This window comes from Sinocyclocheilus rhinocerous, unplaced genomic scaffold (genome assembly GCF_001515625.1).
Source record: "Sinocyclocheilus rhinocerous isolate Xijiao unplaced genomic scaffold, SAMN03320098_v1.1 scaffold507, whole genome shotgun sequence".
Lineage (NCBI taxonomy): Eukaryota > Metazoa > Chordata > Actinopteri > Cypriniformes > Cyprinidae > Sinocyclocheilus > Sinocyclocheilus rhinocerous.
The window spans coordinates 687,995-700,683 of NW_015649561.1; the positions used below are offsets into that span (position 1 = coordinate 687,995).

The window sequence follows — 12,689 nt, forward strand, 5'->3', positions numbered from 1 at the left end:
ACAAATTACTATTTGTCTGAATAATCATATTAATAGTGTTCACAAATGTGTGGACAGTAATGCTAAATACCTGGATGCCTGCCCAAGCCATGGGGCCTCCTGGAAAGTCTGGAGCTGAAGGCTTACGTGGCATCCCGGGGCCTGTGGTATGCATTTGGAAACTCTGATATAGTTCAAATTGCTGCGTAATTATATTAACTGAGCAGAATAGTACACAAGAATCACTCTCCTTGTCTAGTCAGTAGATTTGAGTATATGTGTCGTGCATTCATTTTTGCTGTTATAGTATGTATTAATGGGCTTCTGGTTTCTGTCTTCCCTCTCAGGGTGAGCAGGGACTTCCTGGAGCTGCTGGTCAAGACGGTCCTCCTGGACCATTGGTAAGAAGACACAATGAGGCACCATTATGTTGTTCATTTAAACTAATGAATGTCACTTGTATATTTCTTTTAGTTTGTTTGTTTGTTTTTTGCATAAAGACATCTGTGACATTTATGTCTTGACATTCTAGGGTCCTCCTGGTCTTCCTGGCTTGAAAGGTGACCCTGGTACTAAGGGTGAGAAGGTATGTTTTAACTAGTATTTAACTAGTACTTTTTCCAAAGCACAAAAATAAAGACGGCAAATGGAACATGTCAATAGATCATTTTATTAAGAAAATGTTGTGATATCCATGTGTGTGTGTTATATATATATATATATATATATATATATATATATATATATATATATATATTGTATGTAAGTGTGTGTGTGTGTGTGTGTGTGTGTGTCTATTTTACCAGATCAGCATATTAAATTGTTTTCTGAAGGACCATATGACTCTAAGATGTCTGAAGAAAATTCAGCTTTGCCATCACATAAATAAAATACATTTTAAAATATATTCAAATAGAAAACAGTTCTTTTAAATTTAGATTGCAGTAATATATCACAATATTGCTCTCTTAAACTCAACATTCTGCCTTTTTGAGCTTAAGAAATTTTAAAAACATAAATTATATATATATATATGCCATAAACGTCTCCAAGGAGGTTCTACACTTTAAATATTCCTTTCCTAAATCTGTCTATGTATATTTACAATTATGCTGAGCTCAGTTGAAAGTTTAAGATGTGAGAGCAACAGGCCTCACTGGCATCTCTATTTCACATAATGACAAGGTATAAACAAGCTCTTAGTGCTGTAGATTAAATACAGTGTCAGACAATAATTAAACTGTTACTCTGCCTGCGATACATAATCAATGCAGTATACATCTGTAAATCTGTTTTATGAGAGGAGACCTGCTGAGATGTGAAGTATTAATATTCTGGAGAGGCAAGTACAGTAGCTGTGGCTGTAAATATCAGGTGTTGAATAGAAACTAAAGCACTTGAGCACCTCTCAGATTCTGCGCCTTAAATAAGATTTATATTGCACACACTGTGGACTGTGGTAGCAAAAGATCCAGAACAATAACTTCTATTTAATACATGATAAAATAAATTGTTTGCCATTTCAGCCTTTACATTGAGATTTGCATCGGTTCTTTTACTGAAAAATGCATGCCATTGTTCCACTTGTTTCACTCGTTCAGGGTCATCCAGGTCTGATTGGTCTGATCGGTCCTCCCGGTGAGCAAGGAGAGAAGGGTGACCGAGGACTGCAAGGACCTCAGGGACTTGGTGGAGGCAAGGGTGATGCTGTGAGTGATGTGTGCTCTTTACATACACCTGAGTCAGTTCAGAATCTGGGTGTGCTTTTGTCTGCTCCTCATAGATGCTGTTATTTAAGAATATGTTTTGGTTTTGCACTGGAAAATATGAATTGTTTTATTGACTGCAGGGTCTCATTGGTGCTTCTGGTCCCCTCGGTCCCCCAGGTCCTCCTGGTATTCCTGTAAGCAGTTTTTTTTTTACTCTATTTTCTGGTCAAACCTTTTTTTTCTGTAAAGACATTTATATGCTCCACAGCTATTAGGAATATTCCGCAATATGTTATCATTAAGCTGCTATAGTTCAAAGTCAACTATTCTCTTTCGGCAAACCTGAAGATGCTCGCCCACTCTTGCCATTTATTCCACTGAATTTTAATTATTTTGGTCAGTAATGTAATAATTTCATGATTTTTTTTCATGATCTCTTTTTTTAATTATATGAATGTTTTTACATTCATTAAAAGAAAAGTGCTGTGCATGACCCAAAATTCAGATTTCAGGAATCTTATTCTGGTCGTGACAGTCGAGTTAATGCATTGTGCATGTAAACATGACATTTAACCACCATAACATTTGCTTAATTGACTTCCTCGTTGTCTCTATCTTCAGGGAACACAAGGACAGAAAGGATCCAAAGGATCAACTGTAAGTGCTGAACCTCTCCATTGCACATGGTTATTGAGGTGGTTCATTTTTTTTGTTCCAGTTTAAATGAAGAGTGTTTTCTGTTTCCCCAGGGTTCAGCTGGCCAGAAGGGAGACCCTGGCCTGATAGGACCACCAGGTCCTCCTGTAAGAAAAAATCTTATATTGCATGAAAATAAATCAGATTGTCTTGAGAGCTGTGCTGAAAATCAAATTGACATGCTTATGTCTCCAATGGGAATGAAGCCGACCCTACAGAATTGTCAGTGATTTCTTTTTGATTTTCTATCACTAGGGCCCAGCTGGTGACATCATTCAGTCCCTCCCCATCCAGACAAGTAAAAAATCGCGGAGGTCACCTGACATGCAAGATGACGAAGCAGCGGGAATGATGGATTATGGTATGGAGGGAATGGAGGATGTGTTTGGATCCCTCAACACCCTCAAGCAGGACATTGAACGCATGAAGTTCCCACTGGGGACCCAGGATAACCCAGCCAGAACCTGCAAAGACCTGCAGCTCAGCCAGCCAGACTTCCCTGATGGTGAGAGAAAGTTACTTTAGCATAGATAAGGCAGTTAAGAGTCAGTTAAGTCTGTCCAAGGTAAACAAGAGTTCATAATCGAAGATAAAACAGATAGAGATGAAGAGAGATCTGGAGAGTTACTTCTCTCTTTATCTGGGGCAAAAAAAGAGAATTTTAACATTCATGTTTTTGACTGCAGGACATTACTGGATCGATCCAAATATGGGATGCATGGGAGATGCCTTCAAAGTGTATTGTAACTTCACTGCAGGAGGAGAAACTTGCATTTACCCCGATAAAAAGTCCTCAGGGGTGAGAGGAACTCATCTCTGCTAAATCTCATGATTGGTAGTAATATAAATCAAAAATAAAGAATTGTATTATCTTGGGGTATCATTTGATCACAGTTTCCATTTGTTCCAGGTTAGAATATCAAACTGGCCAAAGGAGTCCCCGGGATCTTGGTTCAGTGAATTTAAGCGTGGAAAAATTGTAAGTGTCCATTTTTCTCTTACATTATAAACTTCATAAGCTTTGAATCATAGCTCAGCAATTTGGTCATGAATGTCTCTATTGCTTGAAGAGTGACAGTAGTTTAGGGCTGGTGGGGAAAAATGGTTTTAATTTTAAATCGCTTACTAAACCAGTCTTAGTATTTTTATGTACAGACTAATTATTAAAAGGTTCTTTCTCAAAAGTACTAAAAGAATTGTAAACTAGATCAAGGAACGAGAACCATTCAATTCCTAACGATTTCCATCCCTGCAATACTTTGAAAAGTTTTTGAAAGTTCTTCTTTAGGCCAGATGTTTGACCCATCTATTCCCTGTGTCTCAGTTGTCTTATGTGGATGTTGAGGAGAGCTCAATAACCTCAGTCCAGATGACGTTCCTCAAGTTGCTCAGCTCTTCTGCCCGGCAGAACTTCACATACATTTGCCATCAGTCTGTGGCCTGGTATGACGCCAAGGCTGACAACTATGACAAGGCGCTGCGCTTCCTGGGCTCTAATGATGAGGAAATGTCGTATGACAACAACCCCTTCATCAAGGTTCTTTCAGATGGCTGCTCGGTGAGAGTGCTGTTGTTAGGTCTGCTGGTTATACTGTACTGTATATTAGGGATGCTACAATGTTACAATTGGCAGATATTAAAATTCTGCATTTTGCCTAAATAAATGAAACTATATGTACAAAAAAGTAAATAAAATAAGTTGCTTTAAATGCTATAAGTGAATTTTGGCATCACAACATTTTAACGTAAAGTAGGAAAAAGTGGGTATTCATTTTGAGATATTTTAATTACATTTAACTACTTTAAAAATGTGTACTTTTAAAGACTAACTTGGAAGAAATTAAAGATTAACTTGATTAAAGTGAACATTAGATGAGGGCAAAGGTGATCTAAATGTAAAAATAGAGGAAATGAGCTGTACAATTAAACATCTAATATTGGCAGGTACCAATATATTTATTTTAAAAAAATAAATAAACTCTAATATCCAATATGTACTGATATATATGACCCTGGACCACAAAACCAGTCATAAGGGTCAATTTTTCGAAAATGAGATGTATACATCACCTGAAAGCTGCATAAATAAGCTTTCCATTGATGTATGGTTTGTTATGATAGGACAATATTTGGCCGAGATACAACTATTTGAAAATCTGGAATCTGAGAGTGCAAAAAATATATATATATATTGAGAAAATCACCTTTAAAACTGTCCAAATGAAGTCCTTAGCAATGCATATTATTAATCAAAAATTAAGTTTTTATATATTTACGGTAGGAAATGTACAAAATATCTTCATGGAACATGATCTTTACTTAATATCCTAATGATTTTTGGCATAAAAGAAAAATCGATCATTTTGACCCATACAGTGTATTTTTGGCTATTGCTACAAATATACCCCAGCGACTTAAGACTGGTTTTGTGGTTCAGGATCACATATTGTATATTCATACTGTATTTTAATAAAGCAACATCACATTATCACAGCAAAAATAATGTTTGTATTGAATATTCTCTTCACTCTTCACATAGTATTTATTCATATTTCACCATTTATTTTTATATTTTTACACATTTTTTTACTTCGATTTATTATAATAATTTTTTTTTTTTTTTTAGTTTTAATAGTTTTAGTACTTATTTTGAATAAGTTGCCAAGTTTTAGGTTATTCATCTAATATTTATATTTTATTTTATTTCAGTTTTATTTCTATTAATGTAACTTATTTTTAATAGTTGTCATTAACAGTAACAAGTCATACAAACTGTGAAACCCCAGTGAAACTTGCCGCTTGTCCAATCAAATTAGATGATCAGAACTAACAGTTGTATAATTCTGCTTAAACAGTTTATAACACAATTCATCTCTTTCTCTTTCAGCTGAAGCAGGGATATTCTAAGTCTGTGATGGAAATTAATACTCCTCGCATCGACCAGGTGCCTATCATCGATGTCATGTTGAATGACTTTGGGGAATCCAGTCAAAGGTTTGGCTTTGAGGTAGGCCCTGTCTGCTTCCTCGGCTAAAGGACACCCCCTCTTACCTTTATGGCAAAGGTCAAGGAGTGTGGCCAGCCAAACAGACCCCCTCCTTGCGCCACAAACACACACACCAGCACCCGCACTGTGTAATCGGAAATGGAATATTCATCGAACGACTGAAGCCTGCAATTGGAATAAACCAGAAAGAGGACACGAACTACCTGGTGGACAATGGCGCACTTTCAGGAGAAGGAGGAGGACCCATTCCTTTACCAATTTTCCAAACATGTTTTTTTTTTTTTTTTTCTCCAATTGAACTCTTAAGCCTTGTTTTTTGTCCCATTCCATCCTTAATCCCAGCACCATTTACTCCTGATCCCAGTCCTTCCCCAAGCTCCAATCCAATTAATTCCCAATCCCGTTCCTTCCCGTTTTCCCTGTATCCATTACAGATCCTCCTCCAGGTGCTGCTCTGAGCAAGACAACCACAGTGGTGTGCTCTTGTTGTAAACACCCAAACACTTAAGGTGCTATTGAAAGTGCATTTTTTTGGTAAAACTGTAATTATTATTTTGTACAATACTGTTCTTTAATGATTGCCTTTAAATCTTGCATGTGCGTCAAAATTGATTTGATGAAATATTGATAACTATCAAGAGTATTTTCTCTAGAATTTTGTTGTTGTTGTTGTTGTTTTCATGTTTGAAAACCAACAGTGCAACAGATTTCTTCACAAGATGTCAATCAATCAAGTGTCCCTGCCAACTATAAAATAAAACAAGCATTTCAAACCATCCAGATTTGTAATTATAAAGTATCCATTTTGTAAATATTGACCAATTTAAGCACTTGAAGTTTCCTTTTTTTTTGTCCAGTAATATATGGGCGTGTCTAAAATAGTGAAGGATTAATGGTCTTCCACTAGTTTTCTTTTGTTCTCAAGTGGTAGCAATGATGCTGTGGTAATCAGTGACTCTACAATGCTAAAGAAACTTGATGAAAAGTAACTTGATGTCAGATTGAATTTCTTGACACTATACCTCAATCTCTTAAAAGACGTATCCAATTCAAAGATGTTCAACCCTGTACATACAGAGCCTTGGTTAGAAAATCAAGTTTATATATTTGAGGCAGGGAATTTTGAAATAAAAAAGACTATTTGTTAAACTTTTGTTTGGTTATTTTGTGATTGCTATAATTACCCCTTCTAGATCTAAAGCAGAAACAACTATTTTGAGGTGCTTTTCATCGATATAACAGATTCTGGACAGTATTGTATTAAAATTGATAATTGTTTACTGTTTGTATGAATCACATCTGTGTGATTCCTCAGTCACACTTTTTTGTGCTGTATGTGCAAAAGCTTGTTGCATTCTTCATATTTAAAGTTTCTGTGCTGAAATGTGTTCAGGTTTTGTGGTTCTGTAATGCTCAGGCTTTGTTTTGATTGCTTTATTTTTTCTCGTGCTTCCATTGTTTTTACGGTTCTGTCTGTGTCCCTGAAAACCCTTCAAATATATGACAATAGACTCAGAACTTACACGTCTGTGTAACATACTTATAATTTATGTAAAACTTGGAATAAATGATTGATTATATTTCAAGTAGATAATCTACTCTGTTTCAGTTTTGCCCAAACTAACAAAGATTTATCATTTCAGTTCAAAACCAATCAATCAATCAATCATACCATTTAAGCCATAATGTCACTGGATGTAAAGCATGTTTGGTTTTTGAAGCATGTCTTGTTGATCTTCTACGAAATCGTGTAGTTTCGAGCTCACAGAATAATGCTGAAATCTAGAATAGAGATTTGCAGTTTCTTTAATAGCTGATGTTGCCATGGTGCTATATGTGAACAGCTCATGCAGAAGTGATTATTCAGCTGCTGGAGCAGAAACTGGCCTGATGAGCAACACACGGCTATGAGCACCTGCATGTGTAGTGCCTTGGATGTTAACAACCATGCATTTAGCGACCCTGAACTAATGGCCTGAGGTAGGAAATTACTTTTTGGGATAACAATATTAGTGCACAAAGCATGAAGTAGAGCTCATAAAGGGGTAAGGAAACAATTTGATTCTGAAGAGAGGGTTTTTGTTGTTATCGGTTTCGACGGAGGACATGATTACAAAGGACTACAGAAATCCAAAAAGTTTAAGTAGTGCACATTTTTAATGAAAAAAAAAACCTTTTCAAGGGCTGTGGGTGAAGAGAAAAAGCCAGTTTGTCTCTGTGTATCACTCGGAGAGTGCAGTATATTAGTAAAGTTTTTCCTTTATTTTTCTCCCTGGCTTCCTATCTTTACAACCAAAACTATAATGTGAAAACATGAACGTGTTATAGTGGTGGAGCTGTAGTTTCTGTACCACTAGCATCACCGAACAGAATTGCAAAATGATTCTCAAATAAGTTTCAGGCCTACCTAGTCTCCCATTGGTCAGACAAACCGATAGTCCCTCCCCAAATCACGCAATTGATTGATTCCAGGATGCTGTTTTGTGATTCTCGAAAAAAACAGAGCAAACTAAGTTACAATAGTGCCACACTGATCAACAGTGTTTATTTACATTTGTTGCGTGAACTGACCCACAAATGACATTTTTTTTATATCAACAAAATCACACACTTTACCATTACATTAGCAAATATCATATATGCTATTTTAAAGATCATTATTTTGTGTATTTGGTGTAACAGAATATGTTGACATGCAATAGCAATATATATAGAAATATCAGGGAATTTTAAAATAAAGCAATAAGCCCCAAGAAGCCGTGGTTTACAGTGAATTTATAACAGCTAAGGGGCGTTGTTAGGCACGACGCGAAGCGGATAAATTCACTGTAAATCACGGACCGGAACTATCAGTTTTATAATGGTGGTTTTCAGTCATTGAGATGTAAATGTTACATGACTTCTGTACCCAAATTAAATATAGCTAATATTTCCAATTGGTACATACAAATGGAGATTCTCCCCAGTAATCTCCATAAAAATATATTAAAAAAAAAAAACCCTATGCAGTGTATGAATGAATAAAAACATGACGGCTGGCATCTGAAAACAACTACCTATATTCCTGAAGAGGGGTCAGTGCTTTCATGATAATATTCATCAATCAGGAGTCAGTACAGTAGCATCTGCACAGCTGCTCTGAATTTAAACTGTACTTCTAGAAAAACAGTAATTGAATTACAGAGGTACATTCAAGGACCTGGCATTGCATCAGCTTTCATTGTAGTTCTTCTCTTTTGCCTTTTGTGCCCTTTGATGGATGATTTATGGTGTAATTGAATTTGAATAGCTTGAGGTCATCCTTCTGTCAAAAAAAAAAAGCAAAGAGTAATAGGAGTAGGGATATTAGTAAGACTGAGCATGTTATGTCTGTTAAAAGTAAATGTAAGGCTAACAGATCAGATATAGCTCAACTATGGTGACTTGCATTAAAATGTATTCAGAAGAACATTAGCGCATCATTACAGAAGCTGCCAAAACAATAATGTACAGTATTTGAAAAATAATGTGTTTTTTGAACATTAAAGCATGTCAACATATTCTGTTACACCAAATACACAAAATAATGATCTTTAAAATAGCATCATATGACCCCTTTAAAATATGAAATTTGTCTCTGATAAACTGTGAAAGATCCAATATAATATACAAGGCATAATTGGGAAACCACTCATATAAAAAAATTAAAAAATAAAAAATAAAAAAATAAATGTATGACTATTTTTTATATTTTGTGTGCAAAACCGATGCAGAAAATTTTCTTTTAAATATTTTTTAGATTACATGGTGGACCAAACAAGCAACACTAATGTCCAGAAATAATATTCTCTAGTAAAACTGACAAAAAGTTTGCTTCCATGACTTTGCTTGTTTGGGATTCTGCTTGGGTTTCATAATTTTCATTAACACCTTTTGTTTTTGTGATTAGTATATACAAGCTGTTTTTTAATTGTTTGTTTGTTTGTTTGTTTGTTTGTTTTTTGTTTCCGTTAGCCACCACAAAACAGTGTAACTCTTGATAAAAAGGACTGATCAGTAGCCAACTGTTTTTGCTCGTAGAAAGAGAAAAAGAAAAGAAAACTGTTATCATCCTCTTGAGTTGTTTGAACACTCTATAAAAAAGCATCAGTGTAATCTGTGCGGACCTAGTACTCAGAATGCTTAAGTTTAATACAGAAATATGTCACATCAAAAGATCCTGACAGCTACTTGTGAATGATTGCCTTGAAATACCTTTATTGCATTATTCATTCCTTCCCAACTTCAAAGGTACTTGATCACTTTATAAAAGTGATTGTCAATGTCCTCAAAAATTCAACTTTCAGAAGTCTTTCTCCTTGAGCCAGTGAGATAAATCTTAGGCACATGTGCCTAACATACTGAGTAGAACCATAATGCCTACATCACAATAATAATGAATTTGCTTAAAAAGTGTGCTTAATATTTTTATAAAAGAAATGAGCTAAATCTGGCTTGTAGAATATAGTCACAGCTAAAGGTACTGCAGCCCTTTCAATTTTGACTATATTCACAATCTATTGTCTCTCTTTGGGTGCATGGTTATGCCAGTAAATGGAGACAAATAACTGTCTTTATGTGCAAGTGATTGGAATCAACACTGCTTCATTCAGTAATGAAACACCACTACTGTGTGTTGCTCAGAGACAACAGTTCATTTTACAGTGGCTTCTCTTGAAACTATTTCTGTTACGGAGCAAAAAACGACAAAGTAACTTGCCATATCATCTAAAATGTCTATAATTATTTAATAATATTTTTAACAATTTTTCAGGATTTTTTGATTAATAGAGTTCAAAAGAACAGCAATTATTTTGAATAGAAATCATTTGTATCATTAAAAATGTTTTTACTTTTACTTTAAATCAATTTACTGCATTCCTGCTAAATAAAAATATTAATAAAAAAAAAAGATATTACTGACCCTAGATTTTGAATGGTAGGGTATGCATGGGACAATGGTTTAATGTAATTGTTAAGAAAAATTATGCACTTATTAAGCATGTGACAAAGTTACCACAGACAACCAAAAAGAATATATGAATACATAATTCAAAAACGATATAGTCAAACAGAGTGAGAAAGGGAATGACAGATTTGAAGGAGGAGAAAGGTGCAAATGATGAGCAACTACACATGACAAAAATGTTTATTTGTCCGCTGTGAGTCACTGCTCTTATCCAGATCCAGAACTTGTTTAATCATCATTACATTTTCTATTTAGTCATGGCTGATATATTTTACAGTTAACTCATTTCACAGGACACAAATTTCTGACAGAGGCTTAAATCTTGTTTGTGTTCATCATGCCCATTAATTCTTTAAAAAAATACAAATAAAATCTTATTTTGTATTCTTTCTTGTAATGCTTTCTTGGGTGTTGACTGGTTCAACAATACCACATGGATTAAGTTAAATACAGCATACCACATGCAAAGCTTTACTGGGAGAGCACAGCGATAGTAATATGAAAATGAAAATGGATTTATAGCCAAATGTTCCATGAGCAAAAAGTCCATTATCGTTGGCTTCCCTGCCGCCTCCATGTTTGATGTGCCTAAGTGTCCAAAATAAATCAGCAAAGCTTATTTGCCTTTATTGAGACAGCTCCTGTCTGAGTAATGACTGGTGAGCCACTCCAGCTCATGAATAAGTCTCTTCGTAAATGTTCTGTGTGTGCGTGTGTGTGGGTGGGTGGGTGGTGTGTTGTGTGCCTGTGTGTGTATGTGTCTGGCGTCCCGCTCCTGTTGGGAACACCTTTCATTCAGAGCTCTAGCAGGCAGCAGCTGTGGCCAGATGCCAGACACAAACGTGTCCAGAGTTAATGTGTTAGCGTGATTCAGGCAACGCACATTGCAGCCTGCTGGGTCAGTGTCTCAGCGTGTGGTGGCCTCTTTCTCCCTGTTTTTCTCACTCTTTTATTCACAGTCTCTTTTCATTCAAATTCTTTTTGTGCTTTTCTGAAGCCACTACAACATGAAGCATAATCAAAGGCAACCAGGCCATTAGTGATAAGGGAAGCAAATGTCCTGCGCTCGCACCTGTGCAACCTCAGCACTGCTCTTGGAATCAAACAGGTGTCAGAGAAGAGACCATTTATTCAATACACAATGAAACACCATCAGACTTTTATCTTCCGCAATATTGGGATGAAAGTCCCTTTCTTCTTAAAAAGAAAACATGCCCTGAAGACTCAGACTGAAGACTGAACATCTTAAATAAAGAGACTGAAAACTCACTTAAGGCGTCATATAAATACAAAGTATACTTCGGTTTATACACATATGCCAGGGTATGCGTAGAGTGCACGTGGCATACTGTAAATTTCATCATTAGCATAAAATGCTCGTACTGTAGGCAGATTTTTCAGTGTATGCTCAGCTTGCTTAAGTGCTGTATGGAAGCCTGTTTCCACCACAGGATACAAAACATCTAATTTGGATAGAATAAGATAAAATAAAATAATTGAGACTGTTTATCTCACAATTACGACTTTTTTCTTGCAGTTCTCGCAATTTCTCAAAATTCCAAGTTTAGGTCTCACAATTCTGGCTTTTTCTTCTTCTCTGAATTATGAGAGAAAAAGGCGATCTCACAATTCAGTGTGTTTTTCGTTGTCTGTGTGTGTGTGTGTGTGTGTGTGTGTGTGTGTGTTTTATTTCCACCATGGAATAAAAAGGTGATTGTGAGTAAAAAGGTAACTTTTCTTCTAACGATTCTGACTTTTCTTCCCCAAATTCATCTTAGAGTTAATTGCGAATTAAAGTTTTAAATATGGATATTTTTCGCATCGATTCACTTCTGAAGGCCTTTATTAAAAAGAAAGAAGAAAATCATATACAACCTAGGATGGCTTGAGGGTGAGCAAATCATAGGGTAATTTTCATTTTGGGGTGAACTATCCCTTTAATATCTTGCAATTCTGAGTTCAGAATTATCTGAGTTATCACACAGTTCTGACTTTTTTCTCATATTTGCAAGAGAAAATGTTCAACTCATCAGAAAATTATGAGATATAAACTCAGTATTGAGAGAAAAAAAAGACATTTTTGGTGGAAACAAGCTTCCATACACATGTTTTTTGCGCAAAATACTTTGACCACAAAGTGTTATAACACTAGCCCAGGCCATAGTTTTACAGACAGAAAAAACAGTGAAGACGGCATAACAACAAATTACTTGAGACAGCAACAACAAGACACCCGCTTTAACATGCGCTTGTGTGAGAGGGTTAAGAGATTGTGCAAATCTAGTTTAAATGAGTAGAAAGAAAAATATCG

At 35.7% G+C, this 12,689-nt stretch overlaps 1 protein-coding gene across 1 annotated transcript in view; it reads left to right on the forward strand.

The window, feature by feature from the left end:
• Window positions 1–6,167, forward strand: part of LOC107710593 (collagen alpha-1(XI) chain-like) — an 80,837-nt gene extending 74,670 nt beyond the window's left edge. Inside the window, exons 55-66 of the mRNA XM_016515406.1 lie at window positions 58–146; window positions 327–380; window positions 512–565; window positions 1,581–1,688; window positions 1,829–1,882; window positions 2,310–2,345; window positions 2,438–2,491; window positions 2,640–2,889; window positions 3,071–3,183; window positions 3,295–3,363; window positions 3,709–3,942; window positions 5,272–6,167. Coding sequence (XP_016370892.1) covers window positions 58–146; window positions 327–380; window positions 512–565; window positions 1,581–1,688; window positions 1,829–1,882; window positions 2,310–2,345; window positions 2,438–2,491; window positions 2,640–2,889; window positions 3,071–3,183; window positions 3,295–3,363; window positions 3,709–3,942; window positions 5,272–5,418 — 1,262 coding nt within the window. The 3' untranslated portion in view covers window positions 5,419–6,167. The remainder of the gene's footprint in view (window positions 1–57; window positions 147–326; window positions 381–511; window positions 566–1,580; window positions 1,689–1,828; window positions 1,883–2,309; window positions 2,346–2,437; window positions 2,492–2,639; window positions 2,890–3,070; window positions 3,184–3,294; window positions 3,364–3,708; window positions 3,943–5,271) is intronic.
• The last annotated feature ends 6,522 nt before the right edge of the window (window positions 6,168–12,689 follow it).